The sequence below is a fragment of the Galleria mellonella genome, unplaced genomic scaffold (genome assembly GCF_026898425.1).
Source record: "Galleria mellonella isolate WM207_F2 unplaced genomic scaffold, CSIRO_AGI_GalMel_v1 utg40, whole genome shotgun sequence".
Lineage (NCBI taxonomy): Eukaryota > Metazoa > Arthropoda > Insecta > Lepidoptera > Pyralidae > Galleria > Galleria mellonella.
Window position 1 is genome coordinate 6,692,028 of NW_026442094.1, and position 20,535 is coordinate 6,712,562.

The window sequence follows — 20,535 nt, forward strand, 5'->3', positions numbered from 1 at the left end:
TGGTCCGATTTAGGTGTGAACCAAAACACGAAATTGAGTCCGAAACTACGGAATTTTATTTCATGGTAGGCTTCCAGGTCAGTTAGCCCATCGTGACTTCGTTAAGAATCAACCGCGATGGTTTCCAGGGGGGACTACGTGAAGGTCGACCTGACTATTGGTTACTAACAATCTCTCCCCCTATTAGACCCTATTACTAACAATGCCTTTCCCCCCCAATTGTTCTGGGTCGCGTCTTCAGATTCATTGCATGATTGGTCATATCACAGGAACATGGGATATCCTGGCTTGAGTACCACGCCATAGATGTGATATTTGACATTTATTATATTACACGAAACTACGAAAATAAGTCTACGTAATATCTCGTAGCTTATCCAGTATGTATGTTTACGTTTGAAATTGTATTTTTGCGAAGAAATATATACTTGGTTATGTAGCTCGAAATACTTACTCCGTATATCACGCATCTAATATATATCTGTAATCTGTAGACATCTCTATACCAGAGCGCACATGTTGAATATGTTTTAAATTCTTCGATCGTTCCATCCCATTACGTCACTTCACACTTGAACGTACATATACGGTCAATATTCTAAATCATAGGCATAGTTTAACGAGCGCAAATCGTGATTCGCTTCCGTAAAATTCCAATGATATTCGATTTAAAGGTATTGTTATCGATTATAATCGACATACGCAGTGTAGTGGTTGATGATCGATAATTCGATTCAATTTCAATTCACAGTCTGATCAATTTCCGAGTAGATAACGAATTTTCAGTAGTCTTCAGACGTCTAGTTTCTCTTCATCATCATTTCAACCATTATTCGTCCACTGCTGAACATAAGCTTCTCCCATAGACAGCCATAAAAAACGGTCCTGAGCCACCTGCATTCACTGGCATGCAATGCATTTCAGGTCGTCACTCCATCTAGTGGGTGGTTGTCTTACACTACGTTAGTTTCTCTTAGTACAATATAATCTTCTAGAAGGAAATTCTTTCGCCCGCCCAGAATCACTTTTTTTTCCATTCCCACTGAATTAAAAACACTATTTTTCAAAGTGAATATCGAATCTGCCTGCCAAATGACAGCTTTGAATAAAAATTAATTTATTTAAATCACAAAAAAAAAAGATCAAACCAAAAATACTTTCAGAGATTTTGTGGTTACTCTTTGAGAATGTTATTTCACTTATATATTATTTATAGATTAATGGACAATATGGTAGGACTATCACAATTATTTCACCGGAGACCGTGTGAGATGTTTGTACGAATACATATGTAGTAGGGCTGTCACCCAATATTGGTATAATTTCACAAATAGTCCACAATTTATAATTTCCAATAACATAGTCCCTTGTAGATCTTATAGTAGACATAACTTTGAGTCTGTTATGGTAGTATTACAAACACCTTTAAATTTCAGCAAACACTTTCTTGTTTTGTATTAAATTTTGATCCAAATAGATACACAAAAATATAGTTTCTGTGTCCTATTGCGGTCATTTTGAACCAGTAATTCAATATGTAGACATAAATAAAATATGTTTACTAATCCATCACCTTTACTGTGGATATCGATAGGAATAACACCTGAAATCGCGTGTCGCAGTATCTAAAAATACCATTAATTAGGTAGCTCAAGGTCGTACGCGCCCGCTAAAATAACAGATTGGGTGATAACCCTGCGGGCAGCTATACGTGTCATAATAGTACAGCGACAGAGTAACCACTTGTATCAATAAAGCGACGTGGATATCGATGTCCTTCTTAATTTACAAAGAATGTTGCTCAATAACACGCCGGCCATTGTTTTTTAACCACCATCAATAGATGGGATGTTCTCTAACCTCAGTTTGTATTGATCGTGATTTCCTCAAGAGCCACTGGATCTAGTTTTATAATTTCTTCACTTAATGTATTAGATAGATAGATAAACACTTTTTTTAGTCATCTATAAGTAAATTAACAATAAAATTATAAATTATTGTTAATTTACTTATAAGGTTATAACTAAAAAAAAAAACAATAAATACAACTAAAGATTGTGATCCATAAAAAAAATCAATTGTAGTAAAACCAGTTATTTAGATTTCGAACCTAAACTACTAAACCGATTTTGATAAAATATCTATGGGGCCAATCCAAACTCAAGATAAAAAAAGAATTTCCCAAATCAGTTTGCACATTTTTTTTGTTTGTCACTGAGGTAACAAACAAAAAAATTACAACCGAATTGAGAACTTCCTTCTTTTTGAAGTCGGTAGAAAAAATATGTTTTCACTATGGATGTCGTAGAGACACGGATAGGTCACAGTATTAAGTCGCTTGGTAGCAAAAATATTCTACATTTATATTCAAAACATTTTAAGATATTTTTAAAAATACTCGTATTTATAATATTCAATTTCAATTGTATGGAAATGGAATATTACTTCATCTATTTGGGTTTTGGTAAAAATTAAAACACACTTATAAAGTCTTGTTAATGTTATTTTTTAACATACTCGTGTAGTGCCCAGTTCGAACAATTATTTTAACAATTCAGGACTGTTACGGTTCTCGAATTAGAATTTTTACTCAAAATATAAAACAACAACCACAAAATTACACAGTACTTTCGAAAAACGCATCTGTCTACATAAATTGCAATTTTTATAAAATATAAATATTTGCATGCCTACATCGCATGAAGCATGCAAATATTTATAAACAGGTGCCAAACTTAATACTACGTGGCCTTTGTTAATAATTTTGGATAGAACTGCTTAAAACAAACAAACTCATTTCAATATTCTTACTATACAACAAAAAACTGTGCCCCACCTATTTGAATTCTCTAAAATATAAGTATAATTTACATCAAACGGTGCGCGCCGGAGCAAATGCACCTGATACGCCACGTGAGTGCCCTCGTTCGAACAAGAAAATTAATCTCTACGGAATGCTCGCGCTCTCCGTTGTGTCAAGTGAAATATCCGCAAAGCCGAGTGGGTTCCAAGTTTCATGAAAATAATAAATATCACGAAAACGATTTAATTTCAAACATTTATTATTGTATTTATTTGTATAGAAATATTATTAAAATATCACTCCATAATTATTCGAATATTTTATTTTACCATTTATTGCACCAATATGATTTTCATATTTTAATAAAATTTCTATTAAGTTTTCTTTCTACATAGTAAAATGCGCTTTGACGCGCACTTATTTACGCCGTTTGATGTAAATCTTACTTTAGCTAGGATGACTAGATGTGATGTAATTTGATTCAAAATTATACTTGTTACTAAATATTCTCATTTAGTACCTATTACCATGGTGTTCATGAAAACAATTATGGAACAGTTTGCTCGTGGCCACGTTTTGTGCGTTACCTAGTCGAAACGTTGAAAGAGGTAAATACAATTATTTACCAGTAATATTTTTAACAGACTTCAGAAAAAAGGTGTTCAATTCTATTGTATATTTTTTATGTTTGTTACCTAATAATTCCGTCAGTTATAAATCGACTTGGAAAATTCTTTTTTTTTTTTATCCCAACGGATATACTTACAAATTGGTGCCACAGTATCGGAATCTTTTCAGTAGCTTAGTTTTGAAATCAAATTAACTGGTTTTGTAATAACGGAAGGTGGTTTTTGTTATAAATCAAAAAAAAAAAATGTAAAACACAGTTATATAACTAATATTAAATGTAAAAGTTTGTTAATATATTTGGCTATTTTTTATACTAACATGCTTTGGACACATCTTGTTTAATTTCTATAAGCTTTATTGTGCAATACAAATATGAAACAAGAGAACACAAATTCTGTTAAAATTATTTTAATAAAACTTGTTATGCATTTATCATGGTAGTAATTTTTTATAAAAAAATGAAATTTGTTATTGAAAATTGATTTACAAAATTAATACGTTTTGGCCATTAACGCTCTTAACGCTTAATAAAAAAAGTAAAATGATAATTTCATACTATAGCTGATTAAACCTTGTTAAATATATTATGAATGTAATTTTTATATATGTACTGATGTTAATATGTATTACTGATGCTGTGTGTCTCTTTGTTTTCAGAGATTTACACAATACCTCGCCTCGAGTAATTCTACATTTCAACTAAGTAATTTCTTAGACAAAAGTGGAGTTCAAGGTATGTAACTTAACATAAATATTTAAGTTTATAATTACATTCTAACGATTTCAATCTGATACTGTGCAAATGAAATAACTATATTATATTAGTTCTTACACTATTCGTCCTTTTTTTTTTTAATTTGATGTCTTCACCAATTCTGAATCGACTTTGATAATTTGCAAACGCTCGTTAACCTCCTATTTTTACATTTATTCAATATAAAAAATTAACATAAGCTTTAAAAATTATATTTCTATTTATCTACGTTTCTTTTTTAGTTATGTAACGACTAATGTCAGGTTCTTCTTTGCTTTGAGCAAAATCCTTTGCTAAATCTGATTCAGTAATATATACGATTACATTACGATTGTGTTATTATCGGTATAATGTGCTTAAGTGCGTATTTAACTGTTGCATATCCAAATGTGGCAACGTCACAGTTATCTGTCAATTTTCAAAGCCTATTTTTAATGTTTCTAACGGATTATTCAAAAAGTGCTCTACTAGCCTATTAAAAATACAAAGCACGAATACATTTCATATAAAACTCCAATTAAAATTTTGCACCAACTTCATATTTTGCTTCGGAATTTTTCAAATACAATATTGCCAATAACGCCAGTGGCAGCGTAATAAGAATATTATTACATGATAAACATTCCAGTTCACTATCCTTTTTTTTCTTTTTTTTTTACGGTCCACCTGATGGAAAGTGGTAACCGTCGCCTATAGACATGAGCAGTATACTGTTTCGCCCATGATACCCTCCTAGCGTTTCCATTCCTGAGAACTCAGATGTTATTCCTCTGTACCCTGTAAATTCACGCCATATCCCACCCTTCAAACCGAAACACAGTCATGCAAACACAACTGCTTCACGGTAGAAACAAGAATGGCACAGAGGTACCCAAGCAATCGACTTTTGTACAAAGTCTCCCTCCCTCTGGGCACTTTTTAAATTATTAGTAAGAAACATTGAAAAATATTCAATTATTTTTGACGATTAACAGATATTTGCGGCATTGCCATACTTCTGAACGGTTTTAAGATATATCTTGACGTTCCTTAGTGTGTTTTGTTACGATAGAAATCGCTTCTTTTTCTCTTATTCTTTTTCGCTCACCCCCCCCCCCCCCCCCCCCCTCTCCATATCCAATTATCTATGGTCAGGTCTCCTTACATTTTTACGCTAAGGTATTCTATCTTGTCATTTTTGCCAGTTGGGCTTTCTTAAGATCTCGCACTATATTGGAACACTAGGTCAAAGACGGAGTGTCTATACCGCTTCTCTTGCCTCTAGGAGTCCAAGCCCATTTTGTACCACATGATCATTGTTTTTTTTATACATGTGCGACATGTATTTTAGTGAAAATGTGGTTAAAGCTTTTGGAGTCTGTTATGTAATGTAACAGTGGTCATAAACGTATTTCCTTCAAGACTCGTATGTCCAACGAAATTGTTGTCTTTTGGCGAAAAATATATTTTAGCGATATGTATTTTAATAAAAATGGAGGTAAAACCTTATAGGTTTTACCTCCATTTATTTATTACAACAGGTGTCATAAACCTACGTCTTCAAATTTCTATATTTATCGAAATTTTTTTTTTTTATATACTTGTGTGATATGAATTTTTGTTAAAATGAGGGTAGTTTTTGGAGTGTATTATACAACGGCTATTTGTACCACAAACCTACTTTCTTCTGGACTTCATACCCGTCAAAGTCGTTGTTTTTTTAGCGAAAAATTACTTGAACGATATGTATTTTAGTGGAAATGAGGGTATTCTTTAGCTTAAGCATGTTACGCAACAGCTGCCATAGATCTCCTTCAGGACCGCATGCCAATAGAAATAAACACAATAGAAACCGCTGTTTATAGCGGAAAAAATACACATGCGACATGTATTTCAGTGGAATTGGGGGTAGTTAAGTTTTTGGGGTATGTTACGCAACAGACCTACTTTCTTCGAGACGGGAATACGCACGTCATCCTGCAAGTGTTATTGCCAAATATACTTGGCGACTTGGCGCCTATTCCAGTGCGAAATCATAATACGCTCCGGTCGTTCGTATGTCGTATACGTTATTGACCATTGACCTCCGGGTCGTCGACTCGTCGTGACCTCGTCCTGAGATTTTTTTGTCGCCGTTTCATATTATATATGTATTCTAATGTTTGTGAATGGATTGTGATTTTAATTTCAAAGTAGGAATTTTAAATCTTATATTTACGTAGGACATATTTATTCTTTCTTGGCCATATTACAAATTGCCTTACTGTCCTTATACAATTGTTATATTGTATAATGCAAATAAATTATACTTATTCATTCATTCATACAAATATTGTTTTGTATATAAAAACAGACTTAATTGCTATACAGTATTCTCTTCAGTCAAATTTTGGGAAAACAGAAATGTAAATTATACGGTGAAAAGTATTGAAAATATTGCTTGTAAACGGTCTATGAGATAATTAATAGTAATAATTATAATTAAATAATTATTATTTACTATATTATATGCAATTTTGAATCGATGTTCTCGATTAACTAAACAATATTCGATAAGTAAAATTATCAAATAGCATTTACCAAGTGTAGTTATAGGCATTAGTTGACTGTCGCCGTAGTTTTTTTTTTTTTTTTTTTAAACATGATAATGGAATAGCAACCCCGCCTGCGCTAACGGTATACGCTGGCGGTGCACCAGTGAGGGATGATAAATGAGAATGAAAGGATAGTCAGTTAGGTCAGTTTGTCTATCGTGATGAATACACCTGGAATTCAGCACGACGGTTTCCAAGGGGACCACGGGGAGGTCGGCCTGATAGGGTGTAACGCTAGCAATGGGACTAGTAGTCCGCATTATTAACAACCGCTTCCCCCCATGTTCCTGTAGTGGCGAACATAACACTCGAAATGCTTAAATTTCGCCGAGCATGTAAAATTTATTATGACAAAATTTCCTATGAAAATATTATTGGCATATTGTAAGTTACTGAAGCAGTTCGTAAATTAATTATAATTCAGCTTGTAAATTAATTAGAATGGTAACCCCACCTGCGCTTAACGGTTTACACTGGCAGGCCACCAGTGACGGTGTATTAGTCAGAATGAAAAGGCAGGTCAGTTAGCCCATCGTAATGATACCTAGAATTCAGCAAGATGATTTCCAATGGGACCACGTGGAGATCGAGCTGACATGGTATATTGCTAGCAATAGGACTAGTAGTCGGCATGACTAACAATCCCTTCCTCCCTACAATTACGTTTAAGTATTTGATATAGATTATACATCCCGAATGTAGGTGATAAAAAAGTTATAGACTTTTTCTATACTACTAAAGCTTATGACCTGCCTGATGGTAAGCGGTATGTGGATGGTAGACAATGTACACGCGTTGCTTACTCTAAAAACTTTGTTTTCCTGTTAACATTTTTATGATTTGGAAGCTACTAGACACATTTCGATTATACTTCGCATAGTAATAGCTTTCCAAGTTATCTAGAAGATAAATCTAAAGCCCACGCAAGCCGTAGAATAAAATATACTCAAGCTAAGTTGTTTACACAGCGGTTTGTTTTAAGAACGTTCAAGTTACTGGCGCCGGCGCTAAGTAAACAACGCATAGGAAAACCATATTACCTATGCATACTGTATGCAATTATTCATCACAAGCTTGCCCTGACCTGTTTACACCTTATTTGCTATATCAGGATCGTGAATTTTGATTTGAAACATAGTGAATACGTAAATGATTCAACACTAGTTTAATAAAAAAAGACTTCTCCATCCCAAACACTACGTGAAAGCCAAAGTTCATGAGGATTGATCGAGCCGTTATGGCGCCAGGAGGAAACAAATTTCCTTTATTATTTCATTAACTGTCCGCTGCTGAACATAAGCTCGCTTAAACATAAACATAAGTCAACTCCTCTTCGGAAGGGGGAAAAGGATTGTTAGCAATGGAGTTTGACAGCCCCATTGCTAGCAGTATACCTTATTAGGTCGACCCCCATGTGGTCCCCCTGGAAACCATCGTGAACAATTCTTGTTGAATTCGTTACGATGGGCTAATTGACCTGCTTCATCCTCACCTATCATTCTTTACTGGTGCCCTGTCGGTGTATACCGATAGCGCGGGTGGGGTTACCATTCTATTATCATCCATTTAAAAAAAAAAAAACTTGGAGTTGGCAATCGCAGTTAGATTTTTAGAGATGTTTTAAGAGGGACGCTGCTGTCCATCCCACGACCATAAGTTCCCTTAGTCACCTCTTACGACACCCATGAGAAAAGAAGGCGTGGTCTATTCTATGCCAGAACACACACGGCGAAATTTGCTTTATTAATAAAGATTCCACGAACACATTCGTTAGAATAAATTTTTCTGACTTAGCAGTTTTGCACCTGTGTTTCTCGTCTTCAATCGATATTTGCTTATATTGTGAAAGCGTGATTAAAGTCTTTTAGACGACGTATTAGATATATCTGGATTAAATATATATATCATGGGCGAAACAGTATATTCTGTTATGTCCATGGTACTGCTCATGTCTATAGACGACGATTACCACTTTCCATCAAGTGGGCCGTCAGCTTGTTTGCCATTCTAAGTTGTATAAAAAAATATAGGAGCGTTATAGTTTATATATAAATAATATAAAATAAACATGTATTTTTTTTTATTTAAAGTATTATATTTGCACCATATATGTTATGCTTTATATACAAACCTTATAAATACTTTCTCCTTTCGGGTGCTCAAGGTTGACTGGAAGAAGTTCCTTTAAAAGATAAGTCCGCCTGTTTACATTTTTGTTATAACCTAATATCTATATTATAAGTGAAGGTACAAAAGTATATAAATAAAATACCTTAAAATTATGTTGCTTATGACGTAACAATTGATAACCGATAGGAAAACAAATATTTACAATATTCCATTTTAAAATTTGAACGCAGTGGAGTGTTTAAAAGGCCAGCAGCACACCTGCAATGCCTCTGGTGTTGCGGGTGATCACGGGCGGCGGTAGTCACTTGCTATGAAGTGAGCAGCATGCTAGTTTGCCCCCTGTGTTATAAAATAAAAAATAAAAGTGGCAAAACTACCTAATTATTTTGATTTAAAAATTAAATTAATGAACAGATTTTGATAAAATTTCTATTGCATTAATCTCTAAATGTACTGAAAGCATTTTCGAATTCAGAAATTAGTGCAAAAAGTCAAAACTTTTCAATATCCAAAATAGGTTTATTATGAAACGTTTGAATTTATTCGGAATTACTCGTATCACTAAACGGATATTGTAATTGATTTTAGTACATTTGAATGTGTCAATACACGCAATAGTTTAAGCAAATAGCCCGTGTTTGCGGTGATTTTAGTGTCCAAAATACAAAACATATCAAATATTGACACAAAACGTTCCCATCTTAAGATTGTGCAAGCAAAAGTTTATATTATATGGAGCGGCTATTATAATTTTTAATAGCGTCAATTTTTAAACAGCGGAATTTCTAATATTATAAATGAGTATGTTTGTTTCCTTATAGACAGATATATGATTTATTTGCATTACTTACACCACACAAACAACAACATATATATATAGATGCACAGTGAAAAAAGATAAAAGAATACAAAAAATAAAATGCAGAAATGCATAAAATAAGTAACAATTTTTGTCTTCATGCATGTGCCACAGTAACACAAAATGGTCACAACTTAACAACGACTTAATGGCTTAATCAATCATTATTAATTTTGATATATGCATACAATATGGGATGTAGAAGGATATAGGCTAATTTATTCTGGTCGAGCGGACGAAGTCACGGATAAAAGCTAGTAGCATTCAAATTTCTAAACAACTTCCGAAAAAAGTAAATTCTGAATTCGTCTAAAGTCTTTCGTGGCCATGCTACGTCATTACATGGTCAAATTCACAATTTTTTTATAATTTTACAAGCTTTTTGCTCGTTACTTCGTACGCGTAAATTTCAAAAGTGGGAAATCAATGAATTTGACCTTCTCAATAGGGTATCAAGATAAAACACATGGTGTGTTTTAAGTTAGTGTAGTAGTTTTTGCGGAATACCGGTACAAACATATAGACAGAGGACAGACTTTCTAAACATGTTGCTTTGATTTCTGTTACTTAATAAATAAGATCCTTCATATTAGTTTACTTTAAATATCACCCATGTACAAATATGGCGATAAGTATTAGTAATATTAATAGGATTTACTAACCTGTTGAGCCCTCTAATCTTGCAAAGATTGTAACTTTGCGGATCAAATAACTGCTTATTGCAAAAGTACTTTTAGACACGCGACTCCGAGTTACAAACTCATATATTTTCAATATGAAGTATCTACGAAATATCTGTGAACAAAATGTATTGCACAGTTACTAGTTTCGCTAATGTGGGGTTCGATCAATTTGCCGTTGTCAATTTTATAAACAACATACGGCATAGTTCTATTATAGATTTAAATGTATTCGTAAATTTATCTGAGATTGTCTTCCCCAAAAGAAAACCGTCATCAATTGTGACAAAAAGTTATTTTGATTTAAAACTAAACTACTCAACCGATTTTGGTAAAATTTCTATTATATTTGCAAGCATACCCTTTCATTTAAAAAAATAATTTTTCAAAATCAGTTTACAACTGTCGGAGGAAACATACACCGAGTTGAAAACCTCTTTAATTTTGAAGTCGGTTTAAAATCTTTCAAATCGGTTTACAACTAATGGATTAATTAATTCATTATGAGGTAATAAGCATAAAAAATACAACGAAATTGGGAACACCCTTCTTTTTGAAGATGGTTGAAAATCCCATGGCACGATCCACGAGTTTGTTTCACGCTAATCTTTGAAACCGCTCAACCAATTTTTTTTTATTTGTATTGTTTGCTTCACCTGGAGAGATATAATAGATTTCCATCCATCTTATATCCTCCTTGGAGACTTAGGTCTGGATCAACTTCGGGGACATCTACCCCCCGCGGGTCCCTGGCTCAAAGCTTCTACCTTTGGATGAGACGTGGGCTTCTCTCTTCTATTCTTCTATAAGTGGTAGTGGCGTAGAGCCTCTGTATAGATTTTGTGCCAATAAGAAAAAATGATCCCGATAGGTAGCTACCAAAATGTCGTAGGTATATTATAAATTATATATAATATATTCCAATAACAACATCGGCCGACACTTATCTCTACACAGATATGTGAATGGGGCGTGGCATACGTTATAACCAGACATTTTTATGTTTCACGACTGTGAATGAATTTCAAATGGTTATGATAACCTTGTGTATTGACAGTGGTTGGCGTTATCGATTGGGATTATACAAATTGTATCTCTGTAGCATAATTTAGCTATAAAGTGCCTCAACATCATATCTGCCGTTAACTATTAATTGTATTGTATGTACGCTGTAAAACGCTTGATTTGCTGTATTTCAATAAATCTATCTCTTATTTGTATTCAGGTCGATTCTGAGTAATGGGGACTAACAACCCCAAATCTGTCAATATAATAAGAAGGTTTTAGGAATTAGGTTAGGACTTTTTAAGAGTTAAGAGACAACCAGTCAAAAGTATTTTTTAACCAGCTCCATTGGCCAATGGTACTTTTAACTGTTATTTTAGTTATAAGTATTATTGCATTAAAGCATACGGTCAAAAGTACTTTTGACTGATTTTGCTAGTTAATTATAATTTTGGTTAAGAGTTTTGACTGCAACATATACAAGGAGTATTTATACAGAATGTGCATATACAAAAGGCGGCGTTTTCGCTAAAAGCAATCTTTTACAGATAACCTGGCATAAATAGTAAATAAATACAGAGGAATGGCACAAGTCAAACATAGTAAATTGAAAAAAGTAACCTAATAAAGTACACTGTCAGATCGATCTTCACGTAGTTCCTCATGGAAAACATTGTGGTTAATTCCTGTGGAATTTGTCACGATCCACCTGATCTGATTTCAACCTTATCTGTCATGTTTGGTAGAATTGGCCGTGTAATCCCGCCATAGAAGGCCACCCCTTCCTTTCCCGTGGATGTCGTAAGAAACGACTAAGGAAAGGCGAGGGATGAGCAGCAGCGTCCTTCTTAAAACATCTCTAAAGCCTGACTGCGGTTGCTGAACCGCCCGCTAAGCGTGACAACTATTGGCAAAACCCACTAAGGGGGAGGCTTATATGCAGCAGTGGGCAGTTAAAAGCTGATATGATGAAAGATAAAGAATAATAGATTTCAATGTAAATACTTAAGGAAAATGAATACGTTTTTCTTCAACGGTAAATTGTCTAGAGCAGGAAAAACGTTACGAATCCAGTTCCGTCATCTAGTCATTAGTAATGTATTATTAAAATTAAAATTATGTATATAAACCTAGGAACATTGCATTTATACAATATTACATTGTAGTTGACAAATGAGATGATATAAATAGATCTATATACGAAAAAAAAATATAAAAACATCGAAAGGCCCATTTTCTAAAAAGGATTTTATTGAATAAATATGTAGTATATTATATAACATATGAATATTTAATGAATTTGTTGTCCACAGCAATAAAAATTACTTACTGAACCGTTTTTGACAAAACTTCCATGTGACCAATATGAAAGTATAAGATGTCAGATAAAAAAAGAACTTTCGGTTTATAATTTCAGTTTAAAAAAAATACAATTGAATTGAGAATCTCCTTCTTTTTTGAAGTCGTTTTAAAATAGACTTTTTTTGCTGTCATGTTTCTAAAAAGAAGTTATACTAACAATATCTCTTACCATATAATATAAAAATATTATGTGACCACGACAATCTAATCTCCATAAAACTTGTTTATCTTCCATGACTATGCTTCTATTTCTGTCATTTTAAATAATACCAATTTTTATTTAACTCTTTTAAATTAATGTCATTTGCAGTACTTATTAACTACCTTCATTTTACTAATTTTAATTTATGAATGATATTATTTATAATTTGAGATTTGGTCGCCATTATTCGGTAGGTTAATATCGTAATCGCCAGTAGTTTCCAGACATTCATAAAATATTTATAGAAATTTTTATTTTTTCAAACTGCACCGTAAAGAATCGGACAAGCTAAAGGGGTCCTAATGCGAAATAGTAACTATGTATACTATATATTATACATAACAGAGAATACTGTGTTTTGATATCGCCATTGAGTATGAAGTGTAAATAACGACAAAGCCTATCTGAAATATAAATAAGCTTCTGGGTTCCTTAGTCAAAGATATTTTTGCAAAAGATATTCTGAATAGTCCTGTCACATGTAATTTTGTCCCTGCTTCTCATAATAAACTCAATGTGATGCCTCAGCAAATGTTTTGTATAGTCGGCATTTGATCATGCATGGGAAACGCACAACAAATTCATTAATGTCAAAGCGTCTCTCCCTAGCAACTCGTTGGCTCTTAGTGAATGTGACGGGCATGCTGAACTGAGTCTAGACTGTAGACTAAGTACTATAGACCATGTGGAGTGAGTCAGACTGTGTCTAAATTAAAATGCGGCAACACGCTGCTGTCGGCATGCACAGTAATGGTTCATTTAGCGCATTCTTAATTGACAACTGTGGAGTACCGACTTTTTAGAACATAACTGGTAGAGATTTAAGGCAGTCGAAAGATACGAATCAGGGTACTTTTAGCGCAAACTTTTTTACCTTGCAGTTGATGAGATGCTTTTATTCTTGTGTGAATGTTGAGGAGGATTTAGACTAGAGTTTTCGATCTCTGATCTTCTATATCGATTGATCTATCCGATTTTCCTGTCTGGATTTCTTTTTTATTAGATGTCTGCATGCATCACAAAAGATCTATTGGATTTTGTTGAGATCTATTTATTGTAATGTAAATTTTCTCATGGATTGTTAAAATCGATTCAGAATAACGATGTATTTGTCCAAAATTGCAAACTCTAATTTAGACCAAAGGAGTAAATTTCCTTGCTTGGTTTTCTTTAAACGCGATAACAACATTCTTTCTTAACTTTATTGCATTCGCGATCAATCTTGGTACGTAGTTCTTGCTTTCTTTTACTATAAACTTCCTGGTTTTGTGCCAGAATTCTGTTCTAGGTCTTGTTCAATGCTGTTTATGCTTTTAATGAAATCCACATATTAAATGCTCTTCTAAGTAATTTATTTCGATGGACAGATTATCCCTCGTTAATAAATAGTAAATTCGAAGAATAGTATGCAAAAACATGAACTTGAAATGAATATTTATCTCTGTAATTATTAAGCACATTATTTTTATTGTATTGACTTCAATTGCACTGTGTTATCTTAAATGTTATTTATCAGTTTATAAATTATTTGTGCATTTGATTTAACGTCTCATTCATATTAAGGGATTTTAAACGTCTGGTAGGTATTTTAAATGTATTTCTAAGCATATTATACTATTAAAGCATACGCAGATTACAGAGAGACAGCGCTGAGAAGGACTCTGTATTTTAGTCTCTCGTATGCGTTATGCTATGCAGTTATATAATAATCTATTTAGAAGGAAAATGTGTCGCTATAAGATATCCCATATCTGTTTTAATATATGAATCATTTATCGTATAACTACTAATAGTTATATTTTAATCGGGTCTTAATCTGTTGTTGAAATGTGTTTTTTATACATCAAAAACATTTGCACATATATTGGGAAATCCTTGGTCCACACCCCATTGTCAAACTTATGATACCATCGATGATGTGCAACATATACTCTTAGAGTGTCGTATAAACTCGAAGGAAAGAGAAGAAATCATGCGCCACTTTAACTTAAATAAATTAATTATTGGTCTTATTCAATCTATATCAGCTGAACCCAAATCAGAAAATTTTTAACATTTCTGTAATCTATTGATGCCCATTAATTCCTCTCTTTCCGTGTCTAGGGAAAGTAGATAAAGTTTTATTTGAGAAATCAGTTCAGGGTACGATAGGGCTGATATACCTGAAGAAGGTAAAAGCTCTTAAAAAAAAAGCGGGAGACTTTGTACAAAAGTCGATTGCTTGGGTACCTCTGTCCCATTCGTGTTTCTACCGTGAAGCAGTTGTTTTTTTTTTTTTTATACGACTTAGAATGGCAAACAAGCTGACTGCCCACCTGATGGAAAGTGGTAACCGTCGTGTTTGTTGTGTTTGCATGGCTGTGTTTCGGTTTGAAGGGTGGGATATGGCGTGAATTTACAGGGTACAGAGGAATAACACCTGAGTCCTCAGAAATGGCAACACATGGGGGGTATCATGGGCGATACAGTATACTCTGTTATGTCCATGGTACTGCTCATGTCTATAGGCGACGGTTACTACTTTCCATCAGGTGAGCCGTCAGCTTGTGTGACATTTTAAGTTGTATAAAAAAAAAAGATGACGATTATTCCTTCAAATTCCATCACGTCTACCGCTAATATATTCGTCACTCCTGTTTACAACCACAAAACAGAGATTACTATAAAGAGGTGTGTTTGTGTGAACTCTATGAACTATACACCATAGCTATTTTCTTTCGTTAAAGAAAAAAAAAACATTAGTCGCTCCTGTTTACAACCACAAGACAGTTTGAGAATACAATAAAGGGGCGTCTGTGTGAACTGTATGAACTTGCTTCGAGGACTTATCTATTCCGTGACCCAGACTCGACATTAGGCTGTTTTTAGAATGACTCATCGGTTATACTTGCGGGTTTTTCGCTATATGACGCTAAACTCATAGTTCCAGGAACGAGTATATTTTTTCTGCATTTTCTATTATGCACACATGTTTACATCAGTTTAACTTGCTTGTTGTGGGCTTCAAGATAACGTAACGACCTTGACTTCTTATTTAATGTAAATAAAACTCTATGCACGATACGATGCACTGATATCGCACGAACACAACGAGAATGTCCATTGCAACAAGGCATCGATAGATAGCACTCATGTTAGCATTAATAAAAACAATCGGTGCAACAATCTAGTCTACGTAATAGTAGAATAAGCAATTACTTTTTTATGTACTGTGCATATTTTTATTTGATATAGCATTTGTAATGAGACGGCATATGTATCTGTATAATGTGCTAATTTTAAATTTTCATTTTTTAACTTTTTCACAACTACCCACGTCTGTGAAAATCTACTAAGTATTAAATAAACCTGTGGTTGCTTCAATTCGTTTAGTTCCATTTATAATCATCGTATTTTTATGTAAAGATTCGATGTTTAATTTTTGGTTAATAATTGGTGGTTAATAAAATATATTCTATTATATTATTAAAATCTATTTATTTCTATATTATTCAATGCAAATAAAACGTATTATCTATGTTAGTTGGATATCCTCGAAGTTTTTTTGATGGGTAAAAATGGTATGATACCCCACCTGCGCTAATGGGATACGCTGGCGGAGCACCAGTGAATGGTGATAGATGAGAACGAAAACAGGCCAGTTAACCTAACATGATGAATTCATTAGGAATTAACCATGATAGTTTCCAGGAAGAACCGCAAGGAGGTCGACCTGGTTGGGTATATTGCTAGCAATAGGATTCTCAGTCTCCATTACTAACAATCCCTTTCCCCCCAGATATACTCGAAGTTAGTACGTGATAGTAAGTTCGGTGTCAATAATTATAAGCTGTAAAAATTTAATTCGAAATATGACCTTTCTTAGTTATAATATGTGTTAGGTTGTAAATAGATAGTTAATTATATAGATGGATGATATTTTCTATTTATGTTCTATAACTATTTCAGGTAATTTTGCAATAAATATTCAGTTCAAGGCCTATGAATGTCGCCGTTTTAGACAAAATGCAATTTGTCAATAATCACTTTCACATACTGGTTTCATAACACGACGATTTGGTATTTCAGATTCTAAATTCTCAATCGCTGGCAATGGCCGCTCGAGCATGTTTCTCGAAAATTATAAATTCTGTTGTCACGAATATTTATTTCGTATTCAGAAATTTAATTTATATATTTTTTTTTTATAATACCTTTCTTCATACGACATATTCTAAGGCATTCTGGTTATTTTTTTCTTTTTAAAATAAAATTATTCTCAAATATGTATATGATTTTTTTTTTGAGGACAAGGTGATAATTTTTTAAATGAATAGAATACATCTAAAGAACTAATTTATATTTTTTGTAAGTTTCCCCATATCTCTATTGATGATTTGTTAATGTAATTAATGGAGTGAACTTTTGGGTTAAAATTTCAAATTTATAATATAAAATATCGAAATATTTTAGTGAACTACCCACTTAAATAAATAGGGCAGTTTAGAAACTAGTTAAAAAGATCTAATTTCACGACCTAGTTTAGGAAAAATGTCCTTTTCCGTAAAGTTTGTTTGGTTAAGATTAGTTTTAAGTTGTACCAAGGGTGATTTCAATTAAAATACTGTACAAATGTAACATGTATGACATAGCATCCACTATAATGGTGTCTAACTGAGAATTTTCTATTTCTTGCTTACGGAAGGCGCTGCCGGGGCCCGGATTGGTGAGTCAAAAATACAAAATGGCGGCTTTTGTGATTGTCCCGTCTTTGTAGTGTAGCCACACTAGCGGCACGCTTGCACTGGGTGTTATTTTTTTTCATTTCATCATTTTTTTTTTTATACATTAGGCCCACTGTTAAGGGCTTACAGAAATCGTTTACAGTGACTTTATTAGAGTACCGAATACCAAATGCAATTAAGACAAAGTAAATCCTATTTTTTTTTTTCAGTAACCATTCTATTGTTTATAGGCATGTATGTGCTTGCAATATCGTTCTTTGGTCACGGTATCAACAGAAAACATGATACAAACGATTTGGGTTAGATATAAATATCTTTTTGTGACAATTTTAATTAATCAGTTTCATTATATCAGTCGTTTTTGTTGAAATCAATTAGTTATGAATTGCAAGTTTGCTCAGCATACTAACGCATCACAATAGCGCTTGTACACGATTTTATATCTTATGTCTCTAACATTACGGTTTATTATTGACTGCAATAGCGGTACCTAAGTTTGTCAGTAACTTTTATTAGTATTTTTTTAATAAATTTCACAGATAAATAGATGAAATTGTTAAGTCTTAGAAAGGTATAAGATCGTTGTGATTTTTGTATGCGAACAATTATTTTTCATCAAAGTTGTGTATATTAAAAAAATCATTAATAGTAGTTAGTAAATAGATTGTAATCATGTCAGCTTATGAATGTGTGTATGCCGCACCATTGATTCGTAATTTTTATCAATTTTTACACTCATTTTCATTGCTCAATTTGTACTATTATCCCTCTTTACACAGCTAGTACATTATTATATGTAAATATTGTAGTACTTTTTTCACAATGACATTATTTATTGATAATTCCGTAACAATTTTAACTATACTCCATAATATATTATTCCAAATAAGTGCATATATTTACATGTTAATGGAGACGACAGTACTATGTCTTGTTTTAATTGAACTACATATAAAGCCAACACTGGACTAAGGCCAACTGCACAGTAAAATGTAAGTCCAGCCAGATCGCTCGATTTGGCGCGGTTACAATGAAAATTAAGGAAGTTCCCGTTTCGTTGACTATTATTCTATATTCAGTCATCGATACATAGATATAAAGTAAATTATTTTTTAACACAAATTTAAGGTTAAAACAACCTTTTTAGATGCCATCATTACGAGAAAGTTGGCAGTGGGTCTCTCCATGAAAAATACACACCCACGTCTATACGGTTATATTTTTTTATTTTATGGATTAATTCCATTTTTGGGTCAATACTTCCATTAATAATAATGCATATACGACCTTTTTTATTTTTAAAACGATATTATAATTGTTTTTAAATTGTAATAAATAGAGCAATGGAAATGATAACGTAAATTGTAGCTTCGTTTCAGTTCGCCCATCAGATTTGCAAATGGACTTAGTTTATCACATTACATTAGTTTTTGCACTCGTAATGCACTCAGCAACTGCCATTGCACGTTTAATGTATGTTTGTTTGCACGTCTAATGCACTATGCGTTGTGATTATGTTCATTTTAAATTTGTAGTTTTACACGAATAACTGTTGTGGATTCGCATTTCAGGCGTTTATACAGTAACATTGGCAACGTCCTGTCTTAAATTTAATTTATATACTCTTTTATATGTAATATATAAAGTTCTTTGATAATAATTATATATATATATATATATATATATATATATATATATATATATATATATATATATATATATATATTTCATAGCTAATTAACAACGTTGCCAATCTTATCCCTTTATTCATAAAAACTGAGACGTCCAAAAGCTACTTTAACTATTTAACTATCGTGTTTTGTCACTATCTTTCAAAATGAGAAATTATTGCAAAAGAAAAAGACAAAACACTTTAATAGTTGAAATAGAAATAGGTTTATTAAAAATTGGACGTTTTTATAAAAAAAAGGTGGTTACTGTATGAACTGCTAAATACTTATTTATTGATAAAAAAATGAGGAACGAGGGAGAAAGACTCCTCTCAAAATACGTGGAATGGAATTATCTATCGACAATACATTTTAAGTGTATTATCAAATATTCATTGGGTACACATCAATAGGTGTCAATTCCATGGAAAATATAGTCTCTATCAATAGATTGTTAGACTTCCAAATTTTATATAATATATACAGTCAAGTAATCCATGAAATAGAATCATTTTCAACAAGGAATGTAACTATTCAGCGGGTCTACCATGAAATGAAATTCCGAAATTTCGGACTCAATTTCGTGTTTTTGTTTATACCAAAATCTAACCAATAAATAGAGTTTAACATTTCGTTCGTCATACATCCTATCATAAAAGTCAAAAGGAATAATATTTTAACATTTTTAATATTTCCAAACGGCATGTATTATTTAATTATAACATGAAATTTCTGTTTCGTTTGGCTCCGAAATTTCGTAAAACATGTCATGGTAGGCCCTCAGAATGTATTCTTTGATCTTTAATACAATTTGCATGGCCACATGATTCGATTTGTATACGAAACAAAAATTGCTTTAAATAATTTGTTAATATTAAAAAAATTTATAGATTATAATAATCTATTGATATTGAAGACTGTACGGTCCGTGGACCTCTATCACATTGCAGACTAATATTTCCTAACTGTGTACAGGCTATGACATGTCACCATTCATCCGGCGCTATGCCAAGTACCTCAATGAGAAGGCGCTGTCGTACAGGACCGTCGCCTTCGACTTCTGCAAAGTCAAGAGGGGGTAAGAGCTTATTACATACCGCTTTCACTAATCTACCTCCCTGGACAAGCAGCAAATGAATCTAT

At 32.9% G+C, this 20,535-nt stretch overlaps 1 protein-coding gene across 1 annotated transcript in view; it reads left to right on the top strand.

Moving 5' to 3' along the window:
* Positions 1 to 20,535, top strand: part of LOC113520431 (phosphatidylinositol-binding clathrin assembly protein LAP) — a 53,855-nt gene that overhangs the window by 14,275 nt on the left and 19,045 nt on the right. The window contains exons 3-5 of the mRNA XM_031914683.2: positions 4,091 to 4,166; positions 17,683 to 17,703; positions 20,368 to 20,470. Of these exons, the coding sequence (XP_031770543.2) occupies positions 4,091 to 4,166; positions 17,683 to 17,703; positions 20,368 to 20,470 (200 nt within the window). The remainder of the gene's footprint in view (positions 1 to 4,090; positions 4,167 to 17,682; positions 17,704 to 20,367; positions 20,471 to 20,535) is intronic.